Here is an 18,636-nt window from a genome sequence, read left to right as displayed (position 1 = left end):
GTGGTCAGTAAACAGGGAATCATGATAGAAATGAAGTGACACATCGAGACATTTTTCTTCACACTCAGAGGCGTAATACCTTTCCTGCACAGAGATACTGCGCCCATGAAGCGAGTAAATTCTATAGATGGGCAATCCTAGGACTCATAATTGGAACTTACTGGGGGAGTCAATTATTTGACCTGTCAAGCTTGCTTAAAATATTGTATATTTTATTTTTCTGCCCTTACTGGCTTTTTTCCTTCTCAACTAGGATAGTTGCGATCCCAAACTCTCTGGGGGGAGAAAAAGGGCCAGTTTGAGCCACAGACTACACTGTGATAGCCTGTGCCATTGCATGATCATGGAGCATGTTGATGACCTGACTAGTCTTCCCTCTAAGTGAGATTTGGGCAAATCTGGGACTTAATTTCACAAACTATTTTTCCTGACATTCTGAGATTGGCCTTGCAAGAGTTAAGGGTATAAGACTACAGGAAGAGAAAAGGACACATTGGACATTCATCTCAATCTGAATCCCAGGTCCTTTTTCAGAACCTGATTTAATGATTTTTTTGGTGATTTTTCATTCCTAAAGCAATATCCTTTTCAAGGTTTGCTGCATCTGGGGACTTGTGCCAAAATTGGGAGAGCTGTCCCACAGACTAGTCAAGCAACAGCCTGACATAGCCATACTCACAGAATCATACCTTTCATCCAATGTCCCAGACTCTTGCATCACCATCCGTGGGTATGTCCTGTCCCACCGGCAGGACAGACCCACCAGAGGTGTCGGTACAGTGATATACAGTCAGGAGGGAGTGGCCCTGGGAGTCCTCAACATTGACTCTGGACCCCATGAAATCTCATGGCATCAGGTCAAACATGGGCAAGGAAACCTCCTGCTGATTACCACCTACTGCCCTCCCTCAGCTGATGAATCAGTCCTCCTCCATGATGAACACCACTTGGAGGAAGCACTGAGGGTAGCAAGGGCACAGAATGTACTCTGGGTGGGGGACTTGAATGTCCATCACCAAGAGTGGCTCGGTAGCACCACTACTGACCGAGCTGGCCGAGTCCTGAAGGACATGGCTGCTAGACTGGGCCTGCGGCAGGTAGTGAGCGAACCAACACAAGGGAAAAACTTACTTGACCTCGTCCTCACCAATCTACCTGTCGCAGATGCATCTGTCCATGACAGTATTGGTAGGAGTGACCACCACACAGTCCTCGTGGAGACGGCGTCCCATCTTCGCACTGAGGACACCAGCCAACGTGTTGTGTGGCACTACCACTGTGCTAAATGGGTTAGATTCAGAACAGATCCAGCAGCTCAAAACTGGGCATCCATGAGGCGCTGTGGGCCATCAGCAGCAGCAGAATTGTATTCCAGCATATTCTTCACTCTACCATTACCAACAAGCCAGGGGATCAACCCTGGTTCAATGAGAAGTGTAGAAGAGCATGCCAGGAGCAGCACCAGGCGTACCGAAAAATGAGGTGCCAACCTGGTGCAGCTACAACTCAGGACTACATGCATGCTAAACAGCGGAAGCAACATGCTATAGACAGAGCTAAGCGATTCCACAACCAACGGATCAGATCAAAGCTCTGCAGTCCTGCCACATCCTCAATGATGGCGGAGTCCAGCACGTGAGTGCAAAAGACAAGGCTGAAGCGTTTGCAACCATCTTCAGCCAGAAGTGCCGAGTGGTGATCCATCTCTGCCTCCTCCCGATATCCCCACCATCACAGAAGCCAGTCTTCAGCCAATTCGATTCACTCCACGTGATATCAAGAAACGGCTGAGTGCACTGGATACAGCAAAGGCTATGGGCCCCGACAACATCCCAGCTGTAGTACTGAAGACTTGTGCTCCAGAACTGGCTGCGCCTCTAGCCAAGCTGTTCCAGTACAGCTTCAACACTGGCATCTACCCGACAATGTGGAAAATTGTCCAGGTATGTCCTGTCTACAAAAAGCTAGACAAATCCAATCCAGCCAATTACCGCCCCATCAGTCTACTCTCAATCATCAGCAAAGTGATGGAAGGTATCGTCGACAGTGCTATCAAGCGGCACTTACTCACCAATAACCTCACCGATGCTCAGTTTGGGTTCCACCAGGCCCACTCGGCTCCAGACCTCAAGGCAGCATTTGACCGAGTGTGGCACCAAGGAGCCCAAGTAAAATTGAAGTCAATGGGAATCAGGGGGAAAACTCTCCAGTGGCTGGAGTCACACCTAGCACAAAGGAAGATAGTAGTGGTTGTTGGAGGCCAATCATCTCAGCCCCAGGGCATTGCTGCAGGAGTTCCTCAAGGCAGTGTCCTAGGCCCAACCTTCCCTCCATCATAAGGTCAGAAATGGGGATGTTTGCTGATAATTGCACAGTGTTCAGTTCCATTCGCAACCCCACGGAGAACAAAGCAGTCCGAGCCCGCATGCAGCAAGACCTGGACAACATCCAGGCTTGGGCTCATAAGTGACGAGTAACATTTGTGCCAGACAAGTGCAGGCAATGACCATCTCCAACAAGAGAGTCTAACCACCTCCCCATGACATTCAACAGCATTACCATCGCCGAATCCTCCACCATCAACATCCTGGGGGTCACCATTGACCAGAAACTTAACTGGACCAGCCATATAAATACTGTGGCTGCAAGAGCAGGTCAGAGGCTAGGTATTCTGTGGCGAGTGACTCACCTCCTGACTCCCCAAAACCTTTCCACCATCTACAAGGCACAAGTCAGGAGTGTGATAGAATACTCTCCACTTGCCTGGATGAGTGCAGCTCCAAGAACACTCAAGAAGCTCGACACCATCCAGGACAAAGCAGCCCGCTTGATTGGCTCCCCATCCACCACCCTAAACGTTCACTCCCTTCACCACCGGCGCACCGTGGCTGCAGTGTGTACCATCCACAGGATGCACTGCAGCAACTCGCCGAGGCTTCTTCAACAGCACCTCCTAAAGCCGCAACCTCTACCACCTAGAAGGACAAGAGCAGCAGCTACATGGGAACAACACCACCTGCACGTTCCCCCTCCAAGTCACACACCATTCCGACTTAGAAATATATCGCCGTTCCTTCATCGTCGCTGGGTCAAAATCCTGGAACTCCCTTCCTAACAATACTGTGGGAGAACCTTCACCACACGGACTGCAGCGGCTCAAGAAGGTGGCTCACCATAACCTTCTCAAGGGCAATTAGGGATGGGCAATAAATGCTGGCCTTGCCAGCGACGCCCACATCCCATGAACGAATAATAAAAAAAAAATCAAAAATTGTTCCAATTGGCTTCTAGATGCTTTGGCAGAGTTGGTTTTAAGTGCAATCGGTGATCATCTGTTCCAAAATTTGATGAGTCTAAACACTACGTTTTTTGTGAAATACAGCTATTATTTCACTCATGTCCAAATTGGAGTATTTCCATTTCCACCTCTCTTTCAGTCTAGGTTCTTGCTTGTTTCTATTGTAGTAGAGCTTGGACTAAAGTAATGGCAGCAGTGTAAATTGGCAATACTGATGCCCCTCTGATTGGCAAATAGATATAGGCAGTTTACCCCAGGTCTGTTTACACATTGCTGCCATAAGTGGTTGTGCTTTTATTCTGAAGTGAATCTGTAGGCCAGATTTAAATTTTGTTTACATGAGAAATGAAGTTAGAAGCATGCACTTGTAGATCCAGTTACCATTTGGTGGGATATGCTACTCAGCAACATCTCTCAGGACTGATATAAAACGTCTCTTAAATATGATAAGTGCACTAGAGTATCCCTCCACTGGGTCAGTACAAAATGCAGTTATTGTACTTTAGTGAACAAAATTAAATGAACCTATGACTTACTCTTCCATGTGTCTTCTGGTTTGTTTAACAGGTCTTGCAGGGTTTAGATTATCTGCACAGCAAGTGCAAGATTATCCATACAGATATAAAACCAGAAAACATTTTAATGTGTGTCGATGAATCCTATATTCGACGAATGGCTGTTGAAGCAACAGAATGGCAAAAAGCTGGTGCTCCACCACCCTCTGGCTCAGCAGGTAATTCATCGTTAGTAGATGTTCACTTTGTCATGGTTAGAGACTTCTGTAATGTCTGTTCAGTAGTCCACATATGGTTTGAAAGGTGGATTTGAAATCCCTTTGGTCCTCCACAGCTCCTAGTCTCTCACCATTAAGAAAATATTTAGATTTATCTTTTTCCAAAGTGGATGACCTCACACTTCCCCACATTGAACTCCATCTGCCACAGTTTTGCCCACTCATGTAGTCTGCCTTTGTCCCTTTGTAACTTTCTGCTCCCATCTACACTACTTACTGTGCCTCCTAACTTGCAAACTTGGGTATACAAATCTCTATTCCTTCATTAAAGTTATTAATGTATGTGGTGAAAAGCTGAGGCCCCAATACAGATCCCTGGGAACCGGCACTTGTCACATCTTGCCAATCACTTTCTGTGGCGTTCTTTTCTTGTCGACTTATGTTACATTACCAGCATGATAACCCATGTAATAGTAGTTCTGAGGAACAAAAAAAGGCATTGGGTAAAAGAGTGTTTGTTTAATAACAACAAGTTGCATTTATATAGTACCTTTAACATAGTAAAAAATCTCAAATTTATGGAGAATGGAAGATGGGAGTCTGGCCAGGAGAGCATTGGAATAATCGAGCCGACAGGTAACAAAAGCGTGAGTCAGGGCTTTAGGTGCAGATGGGCTGCGGCAGGGACGGAGATGGGGGATATTGCAGAGAGGATATGAGCTCAGCTCAGGGTCAAATAGGACACGAAGTTTCGAACAGTCTGGTTCAGCCTGAGACTGTGGCCAAGGCCAAAGACAATGGCTTTGGTTTTTCCAATGTTTAATTGGAGGAAATTTCGGCTCATCCAGGACTGGATGTCAGACAAACAGTCTGACAACACAGAGGCAGTGGAGGGTTTAACACTTTTTTTTACATATCATGACGCTCTTAGTATTAATCTTCAGAGGATATTCTAATTGAGTTATAGTCTGGGATAGTGCTGTATGTGTTCTTATACTGGGGTTTGGAGAGGCTCCTGAGAACTGGCGACATTGAGAGGCAGCTTCATCTTCCTCAGTGACATAATCCGCAGGCACAAGGTCAGCTTTCGCATGTACAGTGATGATGCGCAGCTATATTTCTCTGCCGTTTCCCTCAAGCTCTTGATTGCCTCTGCTGTCAGACTGATTGTCTGACATCAAGTCCTGGATGAGTCACAACTTCTTCCAGTTCAACATCAGGAAGACCAAAACCTTTAGGGCAGATTTCCCCCCTCGGAGCTGAGTTTGGGTGGTCTGCTGATGGAGCGCATTCACCAGCTGCCTGATAGTCCTGACGGGAGACCCAGTCCATTTTGGGGTGGGGGAATGGGGCCTTGTTAACATAGGGCAAAGGGCTGCAGGCGGAAACTAACACCTCAGCAACTCACCAGCTCCAGGCTGTATCAATATTGGGCGGCCCAGCTAGCCTCTGGACTGGAAGAAGATAGGTCCTATGTATGTCGTTGGATCCCGATTTGCATATGTTTGTTGGGGCCCCACCTCTAATTATCCCCTCTTAAACCCAATTGACCTGAAAACTACACTTGGTATTGACTCCTTGTATGCAGCCCCATGGGAGATCGACTAATAAAAAAAAATAAGTTTTTAAACATGACAGATAACTATCTCAGAAGTTGAAAATATTATTCGAAGTACTTGTTACATCTACAGGATGTGTATCTATATGCATGACTTTATTTTATTTAGAAGGAAGATTTGTTGAGAGCAAAACTATTCATGTATATAAATAAAAGTTAAGATCTAATGGTAGTGCTTTAGCACTCCACATCAGAGTATTAAAACACAATGCTGCAGAGTGAGATGATTGTTGGTCCTATCTTTGCTCATTTCATGATCTGTGTCACTTCAAATATTGAGGTACTGAGCAGAGGTTGTGGTGAGAAAATCAAAAAAGGAGTGTCTGTGAGGTGGTTTCCAGCACTTTATGGTAGCTGGTTGCAGAAGACATCGGCAGTAGTGTATAGTCTCAGCAGATGAGACCAGAATAACTGACCATAAAAAATTACATAAACTTTAAAAAGAGTTAAGGTTTTAGTTAAGACCTCAAACAAGTTTTCTTTTATGCAATAAATTTATATTGTTAGATTTCCATTATTATCATTGCCTCCAGTTTCCTTATTGATAAATCAATGACAAATTGTGAAATAAAGAGCGTAGTTTTTCGTTTCATAATGCTGATTTTTGTTTTTTGTTTTATTTCTGCAGTGAGTACTGCCCCGCAGCAGAAACCGGTGAGTAATTTGGTGCTTTTGCTGACCAGAAGTTGTTTATGTTGATGGCAACTCTTCACTCTTACAATCAAATTATCTGTCTTCTAGAAATAGAATCCCTCAGAAGTTGAGACATTTGCACATTTGTGCACATCAAATTTGTTTCCTTTAAAAGAGCATTATTCGGTGCAGAATCTTACATTGGGCATGTCTAAACTTTTTCTCTTTGTTACATCGAGTCTACAGCACAGAAACAGGCCATTCGGCCCGACTAGTCTATGCTGGCGTTTATGCTCCACACGAGTCTCCTCCCTCCCTATTTCATCTCACCCTATCAGCGTACCCTTCTATTCCTTTCGCCCTTGTGTGCTTATCTAGCTTCACCTTAAATGCATCTAAGCTATTTGCCTCAACCACTCCTTGTATCATCATAGGTACAGCAAAGGAGGAGGCCATTTGGCCCATCGTGCCTGTGCTGGTTCTTTGAAAGAGCTATCCAATTAGTCCCATTCCCCTGCTCTTTCCCCATAGTCCTTTTAAATTTTTTCCCTTCAAGTGTTTAACCAATCCCCTTCTGAAAGTTACTATTGAATCTGCTTCCACCACCCTTTCAGGCAGTACATTCCAGATCATTACAACTCACTGCTTAAAGATCTTTTTCAGGTCACCCCTCAGCCTTTCCTGATAAGGATATACACTCAGTTCTGGTATCATCCTTGTGAATCTTTTTTGCACCTTCTCCCATGCCTCTATATCCTTTTTATAATATGGAGACCAGAACTGTGCACAATACTCCAAGTGTGGTCTAACCAAGGTTCTATACAAGTTTAACATAACTTCTCTGCTTTTCAATTCTATCCACCCGGCATCGGACCACTAGGCACCGGACACGACGACGGCAAACCAAGTCCAATCGACCCTGCAAAGTCCTCCTCACTAACACCTGGGGACTTGTGCCAAAATTGGGAGAGCTGTCCCACAGACTAGTCAAGCAACAGCCTGACATCGCCATGCTCACAGAATCATACCTTTCAGCCAACGTCCCAGACTCTTCCATCACCATCCCTGGGTATGTCCTGTCCCACCGGCAGGACAGACCCACCAGAGGTGGCGGTACAGTGATATACAGTCAGGAGGGAGTGGCCCTGGGAGTCCTCAACATTGACTCTGGACCCCATGAAATCTCATGGCATCAGGTCAAACATGGGCAAGGAAACCTCCTGCTGATTAGCACCTACCGTCCTCCCTCAGCTGATGAATCAGTCCTCCTCCATGTTGAGCACCACTTGGAGGTAGCACTGAGGGTAGCAAGGGCACAAAATGTACTCTGGGTGGGGGACTTGAATGTCCATCACCAAGAGTGGCTCGGTAGCACCACTACTGACCGAGCTGGCCGAGTCCTGAAGGACATAGCTGCCAGACTGGGCCTGCGACAGGTGGTGAGCGAACCAACACGAGGGAAAAACTTACTTGACCTCGTCCTCACCAATCTACCTGTCGCAAATGCATCTGTCCATGACAGTATTGGTAGGAGTGACTACCGCACAGTCCTCGTGGAGACGAAGTCCCGTCTTCGCACTGAGGACACCATCCAACGTGTTGTGTGGCACTACCACCGTGCTAAATGGGATAGATTCAGAACAGATCTAGCAGCTCAAAACTGGGCATCCATGAGGCGCTGTGGGCCATCAGCAGCAGCAGAATTGTATTCCAGCACAATCTGTAACCTCATGGCCCGGCATATTCCTCACTCTACCATTACCAACAAGCCAGGGGATCAACCCTGGTTCAATGAGGAGTGTAGAAGAGCATGCCAGGAGCAGCACCAGGCGTACCTCAAATTGAGGTGCCAACCTGGTGCAGCTACAACTCAGGACTACATGCATGCTAAACAGCGGAAGCAACATGCTATAGACAGAGCTAAGCGATTCGACAACCAATGGATCAGATCAAAGCTCTGCAGTCCTGCCACATCCAGTCGTGAATGGTGGTGGACAATTAAACAACTAACGGGAGGAGGAGGCTCTGCAAACATCCCCATCCTCAATGATGGCGGAGTCCAGCACGTGAGTGCAAAAGACAAGGCTGAAGCGTTTGCAACCATCTTCAGCCAGAAGTGCCGCGTGGATGATCCATTTCGGCCTCCTCCCGAAATCCCCACCAACACAGAAGCCAGTCTTCAGCCAATTCGATTCACTCCACGTGATATCAAGAAGCGGCTGAGTGCACTGGATACAGCAAAGGCTATGGGCCCCGACAACATCCCAGCTGTAGTGCTGAAGACTTGTGCTCCAGAACTAGCTGCCCCTCTAGCCAAGCTGTTCCAGTACAGCTACAACACTGGCATCTACCCGACAATGTGGAAAATTGCCCAGGTTTGTCCTGTCCACAAAAAGCAGGACAAATCCAATCCGGCCAATTACCGCCCCTTCAGTCTACTCTCAATCATCAGCAAAGTGATGGAAGGTGTCGTCGACAGTGCTATCAAGCGGCACTTACTCACCAATAACCTGCTCACCGATGCTCAGTTTGGGTACCGCCAGGACCACTCTGCTCCAGACCTCATTACAGCCTTGGTCCAAACATGGACAAAAGAGCTGAATTCCAGAGGTGAGGTGAGAGTGACTGCCCTTGACATCAAGGCAGCATTTGACCGAGTGTGGCACCAAGGAGCCCTCGTAAAATTGAAGTCAATGGGAGTCAGGGGGAAAAATCTCCAGTGGCTGGAGTCATACCTAGCACAGAGGAAGATGGTAGTGGTTGTTGGAGGCCAATCATCTCAGCCCCGGGGCATTGCTGCAGGAGTTCCTCAGGGCAGTGTCCTTGGCCCAACCATCTTCAGCTGCTTCATCAATGACCTTCCCTCCATCATAAGGTCAGAAATGGGGATGTTCGCTGATAATTGCACAGTGTTCAGTTCCATTCGCAACCCCAAGGAGAACGAAGCAGTCCGAGCCCGCATGCAGCAAGACCTGGACAACATCCAGGCTTGGGCTCATAAGTGGCAAGTAACATTCGTGCCAGATAAGTGCCAGGCAATGACCATCTCCAACAAGAGAGAGTCTAACCACCTCCCCTTGACATTCAACAGCATTACCATCGCCAAATCCCCCACCATCAACATCCTGGAGGTCACCATTGACCAGAAACTTAACTGGACCAGCCATATAAATACTGTGGCTACGAGAGCAGGTCAGAGGCTGGGTATTCTGCAGCTTGTGACTCACCTCCTGACACCCCAAAGCCTTTCCACCATCCACAAGGCACAAGTCAGGAGTGTGATGGAATACTCTCCACTTGCTTGGATGAGTGCAGCTCCAACAACACTCAAGAAGCTCGACACCATCCAAGATAAAGCAGCCCGCTTGATTGGCACCCCATCCACCACCCTAAACATTCACTTCCTTCACCATCGGCGCACAGTGGCTGCGGTGTGTACCATCCACAGGATGCACTGCACCAACTCGCCAAGGCTTCTTCGACAGCACCTCCCAAACCCACGATCTCTACCACCTAGAAGGACAAGACCAGCAGGCACATGGGAACAACACCACCTGCACGTTCCCCTCCAAGTCACACACCATCCTGACTTGGAAATATATCGCCGTTCCTTCATCATCGCTGGGTCAAAATCCTGGAACTCCCTTCCTAACAGCACAGTGGGAGAACCTTCACCACACGGACTGCAGCGGTTCAAGAAGGCAGCTCACCACCACCTTTTCAAGGGCAATTTGGGATGGGCAATAAATGCCGGCCTCGCCAGCGACGCCCACATCCCATGAACGAATATAAAAAAAAATTCTATCCCTTTAGAAATGAACCCCAGTGCTTGATTTGCCTTTTTTGTGGCCTTATTAACCTGCATCGCTACGTTCAGTGATTTGTGTATCAATATCCTTTTGCTCCTCTACCCCATTGAAACTCTTATTATCCATGCAGTATGTGGCTTCCTTATTCTTTCTGCCAAAATGTACCACCTCACACTTATCTATATTAAACTTGCAGAATGGGCGTGTAATTGGCAAATGAATTTCAATAATGTCTTCATGCATTTTGACACATTCCTACTTTGTATTATCTACACCCCCAATTTGGTGTCGTCTGCAAATTAGTGAGTTACTCAGTTCCTGATTGTGGGTCCAGGAATTTCACACCTCTCTCGCATTTGCTTTCTCTCTCTTCCCTGTTCACTTCTTTCCTCCACCTACCTGCCTGTCTTCACTCCCCTCTCTTACTTTATTTCTCCCCCCTCTCTTACTTTATTTCTCCCCTCTCTCTTACTTTATTTCTCCCCTCTCTCTTACTTTATTTCTCCCCTCTCTCTTACTTTATTTCTCCCCTCTCTCTTACTTTATTTCTCCCCTCTCTCTTACTTTATTTCTCCCCTCTCTCTTACTTTATTTCTCCCCTCTCTCTTACTTTATTTCTCCCCTCTCTCTTACTTTATTTCTCCCCTCTCTCTTACTTTATTTCTCCCCTCTCTCTTACTTTATTTCTCCCCTCTCTCTTACTTTATTTCTCCCCTCTCTCTTACTTTATTTCTCCCCTCTCTCTTACTTTATTTCTCCCCTCTCTCTTACTTTATTTCTCCCCTCTCTCTTACTTTATTTCTCCCCTCTCTCTTACTTTATTTCTCCCCTCTCTCTTACTTTATTTCTCCCCTCTCTCTTCCACCGTTTCTCTTTTCTGTTTATCTTCTTTCTCTCCTTGCTTCAGCTGGTCACATTCTCCATCTTCGCTTTTTTTCTCTCTCCTTCAATACCCTCCATATCCCCCGTTGCATCCATTCTCTCTCTTGCTTTCTCCTTTCACTTTGCTATCACACACTTACGCTCTCCTACTCCACTTCTCTTTCCCCTTCACTTACTGCTCTCTCGCACTGGCTCACACTCATTCCATTTCTGTCTGTCTGTCTGTCTCCATTTCAGCGTCTGTCTCTCTCTTTGCCCATGTTTCTCTCTCTGTGTCTCTCATTTCACAACTCTTTCTCATTTTGCTCTCTCACTTACACTTTCTCCTTCATCTCTCTCCTCCCCCTTTCCTTCGGCCAGTCACTTTTTTCTACCGTAAATGTTCTCATGCACGTATATTTCAGTGTTATCTCCCCTTTATCTCTTTTTCTTCCTTCATCTTTCTCCTTCACTTCTTTCTCGTGCTCTTTTCTCTGCTGCGCCTCATTCACTTTATGCTCTTTTCTCTATCTTTCAAGTGATTTACAACCAATGAATTACTTTTTTAAGTATACTCACTTTTGCTATATGGGCTAATTTGGCAGGGAAATTTGTCAGCCAAACTGAACACAGCAAGATTTCACAAACGACAAATGAATGAATGTTTTTAGTTGGTTGAGGGTGCAGTGTTGGCTAAGGCACTGGAAGAACACCCTGCTCATTTCTGAATAGTGCCGTGGGGCCTTTTATATCGACTTGAGCAGGCAGATGAGACTCGGTTTAACATTTCATCTGAAAGACAGCAGCATCTCCAACAATGCAGCACATCCTCAGAAATACACTAAAGTATCAGCCTAGAGAATGTGCTCAAGTCCATAGTGGAGTTTGAAGCCAAAATAGTCTGACTCTGAGGTGAGAGGTTTTTTTTATTTGTTCATGGGATGTGGGTGTCGCTGGCAAGGCCAGCATTTATTGCCCATCCCTAATTGCCCTTGAGAAGGTGGTGGTGAGCCACCTTGAGCCACTGCAGTCCGTGTGGTGAAGGTTCTCCCACATTGCTATTAGGTAGGGAGTTCCAGGATTTTGACCCAGCGACGATGAAGGAACGGCGATATATTTCTCAGTCAGGATGGTGTGTGACTTGGGGGGAACGTGCAGGTGGTGGTCCCATGTGCCTTCTGCCCTTGTCCTTCTAGGTGGTAGAGGTCACGGGTTTGGGAGGTGCTGTCGAAGAAGCCTTGGCGAGTTGGTGCAGTGCATCCTGTGGACGGTACACACTGCAGCCACGGTGCGCCGGTGGTGAAGGGAGTGCATATTTAGGGTGGTGGATGGGGTACCAATCAAGCGGGCTGGTTTGTCCTGGATGGTGTCGAGCTTCTTGAGTATTTTTGGAGCTGCACTCATCCAGGCAAGTGGAGAGTATTCCATCACACTCCTGACTTGTGCCTTGTGGATGGTGGAAAGGCTTTGGGGTGTCAGGAGGTGAATACCCAGCTTCTGACCTGCTTTTGTAGCCACAGTATTTATGTGGCTGTTTCAGTTAAGTTTCTGGTCAATGGTGACCCCCAGGATGTTGATGGTGGGGGATTCAGCGATGGTAATGCTGTTGAATGTCAAGGGGAGGTGGTTAGACTCTCTCTTGTTGGAGATGGTCATTGCCTGGCACTTGTCTGGTGTGAATGTTACTTGCCACTTATCAGCCCAAGCCGGGATGTTGTCCAGGTCTTGCTGCATGCGGGCACAGACTGCTTCATTATCTGAGAGTACTACCAACTGAGGTAATCTGCAACCAGAGCAAATGCAATGGACATGGAGTTACTGGAAGAAAGAGATGGAGTCCTTACAGGAACTGGGTGGGAAAAAGCACAGTCCAGAAAGTTGTGGGACTCCATGGGCTTGTAATTTCTGTGGAAAGCCCATTGCTAAAGATAGAGTTAGAGAGCGAAGTCCAGGAAGAGAAGGGTCAGAGATAATGGTGAGGGAAGTGTTACTGCAAATTAATGGGTCTAGCAGCAGACCAAACTCAGATTGTGGGCATACTGCCATGTGTCTGTACCCAGCAATAGGTTTGTTCAACTTCCAGACAGACATCTGCTGTTTCTGCACATTGGAGATCTTCAAGCACATGGGCTTGGCATGTACTGAGATGACTGTCTGTCCCACAGAATGAAGTCTGAAAACTTGGCTAAAACTTCTAGTTTAAATATTGCATTGAAATAAAAGGGAAGCAGGTCTGAGAATTTATTTTCCACTTATTAAGGCTAATTTTGCAAAGTGAAAATGCAAAAGACACAAACAGGAGTGTGATTCAGCTGCGTGAAAAGCCTGCATGTTAAGTGGTAGCAGATTGGTTTAACCAGCAGCTATTTAGGTTTAACAAGCATAAAACAATGGATATTTGCCAAATGATGTCAGGTTTAAAATGACAATTGGTATCATGAAAAATTGCTTGGATGCCCAACACTTAGTTTGAGGAATCACGGCTAGATCAGTTCTGACTGTATACAGTATATTTTCATTATGGATTCTCCTTACTCTTCCTTCACTGTAGTGTAGGATATTTTGAATGTGAAAGTTCTGATATTCAGAGGCTTTGCATTGGGAAGTGGTGGTTTACAGAACATTAACCACTGAATAGCACAAACTACATAACTCGTGAGTGCAGTAGGCCTAAGTTTACTATGCACTGCAGTGTCCTAAAAATCTTAATTATATCATAAAATATTTGTTTTGATAGCACTATACAATATGCCTTGAAGGAAACAAAGGGATTCCTAAGAGGGAGATGGTTTACACAGTGTAGTTGACAAAAATAAGCAAACTAGAGGAAGGAGAGAGACAAAAACATAGTTCTATACTCAAGGCCCCTAATGCTCTGCAATGGCACAGCAGTTACAATGGAATTTCTCCCCTACCATTTTTTAACACACTTTATACGGTATATTTAAATAAAATATTGTCTTAAAATTGACATGTCTGCAAATCATAGACAGACTTGTTGCAGAATCTACATTATCATGCCACACTAACTGATTGGTTTTACCAGAGAAATTGCCCCTGAAGTGCCACAGGATTCTAGAGACCCTGATTTTACTGTTTTTTAAAAAAAAATGTTGGAATAAATGATTTGGGTGTCAGCCATGGCTCCGTGGCAGCAATCTCACTTCTGTGGCAGAATGACATGGGTTCAAGCCCCACTTCAGTTATTTGAGCGCATAATCTAGACTGGCAGTACTAAGACAATATTTTATTTAAATATACCGTATAAAGTGTGTTTAAAAAATGGTAGGGAGTTACAACAATTATTCATCCCTGTCTGGCGCAAAAATAAAACAGGAAAGGTGGCTCAACCGTGGCTTACAAAAGAAATTGGGGATAGTATTAGATCCAAAAAAGAGACATGTAAAATTGCCAGAAAAAGCTGCAAGCCTGAGGATTGGGAGCAGTTAGAATTCAGCAAAGGAGGACAAAGAGATTGATTAAGTGGGGAGAAATAGAGTATGAGAGTAAACTAGCAGGGAACATAAAAACTGACTGTAAAAGCTTCTATAAATATGTAAAGAGAAAAAGATTAGTGAAGACAAATGTAGGTCCCTTATAGTCAGAAATGGGGGAAATTATAATGGGGAACAAAGAAATGGCAGAACAATTAAACACATACTTTGGTTCTGTCTTCACAAAGGAGGACACAAATAACCTGCCAGAAATATTAGGGAACCAAGGGTCTAGTGAGAGGGAGGAACTGAAGGAAACCAGTATTAGTAAAAAACAAAGTGCTAGGGAAATTAATGGGACTAAAGGCTGACAAATCTCCAAGGCCTGATAATCTACATCCCAGAGTACTAAAGGAAGTGGCCCTGGAAATAGTGGATGCATTGGTGATCATCCAAAATTCTATAGACTCTGGAACAGTTCCTACAGATAGGAGGGTGGCAATGTCACCCCACTATTTAAAAAAGGAGGGAGAAAAAACAGGCCAGTTAGCCTAATATCAGTAGTGGGGAAAATGCTAGAGACTATTATAAAAGATGTGATAACAGAACACTTGGAGGGCATTAATGGGATTGGACAAAGTCAGCATGGGTTTATGAAAGGGAAATCATGCTTAACAAATCTACCAGAGTTTTTTGAGGATGTAACTAGAACAGATAGGGGAGAACCAGTAGATGTGGTGTATTTGGATTTTCAGAAAGCTTTTGATAAGGTCCCACACAAGAGGTTAGTGTGCAAAATTAAAGCACATGGGATTGGGGGGAATATACTGGCATGGATTGAGAATTGGTTGACAGACAGGAAACGGAGAGTAGGAATAAACGGGTCTTTTTCCGGGTGGCAGGCAGTGACTAGTGGGGTACCGCAGGGATCAGTGCTTGGGCCCCAACTGTTCACAATATATATCAATGATTTGGATGAGGGAACTAGATGTAACATTTCCAAGTTTGCAGACGACACAAAGCTGGGGTGGAATGTGAGGAGGATGCAAAGAGTCTCCAATGTGATTTAGACAAGTTGGGTGAGTGGGCACGAACATGGCAGATGCAGTATAACGTGGATAAATGTGAAGTTATCCACTTTGGTTGTAAAAACAGAAAAGCAGATTATTATCTGAATGGTGATAGATTGGGAAAAGGGGAGGTGCAACGAGACCTGGGTATCCTTGTACACCAGTTGCTGAAAGCGAGAATTCAGGTATAGCAAGCAGTTAGGAAGGCGAATGGTATGTTGGCCTTCATTGCAAGAGGATTTGAGTACAGGAGCAGGGATGTCTTACTGCAGTTGTACAGGGCCTTGGTGAGACCACATCTGGAGTATTGTGTGCAGTTTTGGTCTCCTTATCTGAGGAAGGATTTCCTTGCCATGGAGCGAGTGCAATGAAGGTTTACCAGACTGATTCCTGGGATGGCAGGACTGACGTATGAGGTGAGATTGGGTCAACGAGGCCTATATTCACTGGAGTTTAGAAGAATGAGAGGTGATCGCATCGAAACATAAAATTCTAACAGGACTAGACAGACTAGATGCAGGGAGGATGTTCCCGATGGCTGGGGAGTCCAGTATCAGGGGTCACAGTCTCAGGATACAGGGTATGCCATTTAGAACAGAGATGAGAAATTTCTTCATTCAGAGGGTGGTGAACCTGTGGAATTCTCTACCACAGAAGGCAGTGGAGGCCAAGTCATTAGATGTATTCAAGAAGGAGATTGATATATTTCTTAATGCTAAAGGGATCAAGGGATATGGGGAAAAAGTGGGAACAGGGTACTGAGTTAGACGATCAGCCATGATCATTTTGAATGGCGGAGCAGGCCCAAAGGGCCGAATGGCCTACTCTTGCTCCTATTTTCTATGTTTCTATGTAAAGGAATGCTACACTATTGGAGTTGATGTCTTTTGTATGAGATATTAAGCTGAGGCCTTGTCTGCTCTCTCGGGATCCCATATTACTATTCGATCCCATAAGGATCCCATATTACTATTCGAAGAAGAGCAGGGGAGTTCTCCCTGTGACCTTCACCAACATCATTAAAACAAATTATCTGGTCACTTATCTCACTGCTGTTTGTGGGACCTTGCTGTATGAAAATTGGCTGCTACGTTTCCCTACATTTCAACAGTGACTACACTTCAAAAGTATTTCATTGACTGTGAAGCGCTTTGGGACGTCCTGAGACCGTGAAAGGCGCTATATAAATACAAGTTCTTTCTTTCTTATACATAAGTGCTCCAATGTTGCATGTAAGATCAGTAAATCACTGCTGTAAACTCAACCTGTAATGTTTTGAAACAAATAAATTTGGCTTGTACTGTTGAGATCACCTCACATGTTCACTCAGTCACTATACTGACTTTAGCTTCCACTAACGCTTACCTTCTTCAAGAGAAATGCTGAACGTAGATGGTCCTCTGTTTAGATTTCTTCTCCTTGGTTTATAGACTTTTGGGAAGTAAATCTCTCAGTATTTAAAATTCTTTGTTTAATAATGAGCATAGAAGGAAGACATCAGTAGGCAGGTGAGCATTTTAAGAAGATATTTTTACAAATGCCATTACATTAAGTAAACTAAAGTTTTCTAAGAGTTTTTCTAACTTTCCCCACAAATGTATAGTTCATGGGTGCTTGCAATTATATTGGTTATTTGTAATATAATTAAGTGGATAAAACCCCCTATTAATGTAATTTTAGGGTGCTGTGTATTAGCACATTATTTTTCAATATTTTAGGGTGGAAAGATGTCTAAAAACAAAAAGAAGAAGCTGAAAAAGAAGCAAAAGAGGCAGGCGGAGCTACTGGAGAAACGTATGCAAGAGATAGAAGAGCTGGAGAGGGAGGCAGAGAGGAAGAAGATGGAAGAGCTTTTAACAACTGTTGCACCAAATGACCAGGAAGGAGAGAAAATAGTTGAGCTGAAGGAAGCAGTCATAGATCATGTGGTCGATGAGGAGCAACGTAACGAATACAGTAAGTGTTCCAAAAAAAGATTTTTCTCCCTTAATGTCATTCCTAAACATTGACAATCTCGAATATTTATGTAAAAGCACTGCACGTACTGCCTAATTTCACGTTCTTAAACTTCTGTGGTCTGTTTGCGAATTTGTTTTAACCCCTTTTGTTTGTATCATAAAAGTAGAGATCTTGAGTAACTTTTCTAGACTGATTACACATTTCAAATTCATATACAGATTTACCAGATGTGAAGCTCAATCTTAAACAATAATGTTTTTTTCCAAACAACGTATTCCAGTTCATTCAGTTTGTGGGTAAATGTTTTTCCGCCAATAGTCACCCATTTTCATAATTTCTAATCTCTTTGAGTGCAGCTTGTTTGCTTTACATACCTTATTTTTGCTTGATTTTTAATAGTTTCTGGCTTTATTTGCTCGGTTCTGTTAGTATGATTTCATTTGAATAGTTTTCTATTTTATTCTTAATTTGCTAGATGAAGTTGATGATCAGGAAGAAAAGGAAGACACAGAGAAAGAAAATGTGGAAAAAGATGAAGTAGAAAATGTGGTTACCAGGACAGAGCCGGAAAGTGATGAATCACCAAAAACAAATGGACATATTGAAAATGGTCCATTTTTACCTGACCAGCTTTGTGAAGAAGAGGAAGAGGAGGATGAGGAAGAGGATGATGACGATGACGAGGAGTGTCCAAATGCAGAAGATAGTCCCGTTGATGGGCCAAATGATGAAAATTTAACCTACAGTAACCCTTATGGACAGTTTAATGGAGAGTTACAAAATGGACAGAATAAGAGTCCTGAGTCTCAGTTTTCTGAAATGTCTGAATCTGTGTTTTCTAAGCTTTTAGAATCTGCAGCTTGTGGATCAGATGGGTCAACTGTGACTGAGCGAGAAGACAGTAGTCCATCACAAGACAGGAGTAGAACTGTGTCTGCATCCAGCACCGGAGACATGCCAAAAAGTGAGTGTGCATATATTTGCTTCCTTGTTATGAAATGCATAAAGGAGTTAAAATTGTAACAATGTATTCATAATTCATACTGCTTGTCACTTTGAAATTTGCTATGGGTTTCAATTAATATGAATGCACATATTTTTCACTCCTTTTAACATGAAAACATCAATTTAAAGAATAACTACAATAAACTGTGATGAATGACTGTTCTGGATGAATGAGTTAATGTATTCAGCTTGAATCAGAGAAATATTGCTTATTAT

At 44.4% G+C, this 18,636-nt stretch overlaps 1 protein-coding gene across 2 annotated transcripts in view; it reads left to right on the top strand.

Annotated features, from left to right (window-relative positions):
- Positions 1–18,636, top strand: part of LOC137341665 (SRSF protein kinase 2-like) — a 177,481-nt gene that overhangs the window by 135,478 nt on the left and 23,367 nt on the right. For both annotated transcript variants that reach the window (XM_068005013.1, XM_068005014.1), the window contains 4 exons: positions 3,866–4,031; positions 6,278–6,303; positions 17,175–17,412; positions 17,891–18,379. In XM_068005013.1, coding sequence (XP_067861114.1) covers positions 3,866–4,031; positions 6,278–6,303; positions 17,175–17,412; positions 17,891–18,379 — 919 coding nt within the window. The remainder of the gene's footprint in view (positions 1–3,865; positions 4,032–6,277; positions 6,304–17,174; positions 17,413–17,890; positions 18,380–18,636) is intronic.

This window comes from Heptranchias perlo, chromosome 24 (genome assembly GCF_035084215.1).
Source record: "Heptranchias perlo isolate sHepPer1 chromosome 24, sHepPer1.hap1, whole genome shotgun sequence".
NCBI classification, from domain to species: domain Eukaryota; kingdom Metazoa; phylum Chordata; class Chondrichthyes; order Hexanchiformes; family Hexanchidae; genus Heptranchias; species Heptranchias perlo.
This window is presented reverse-complemented; position numbering and strand designations above follow the sequence as displayed.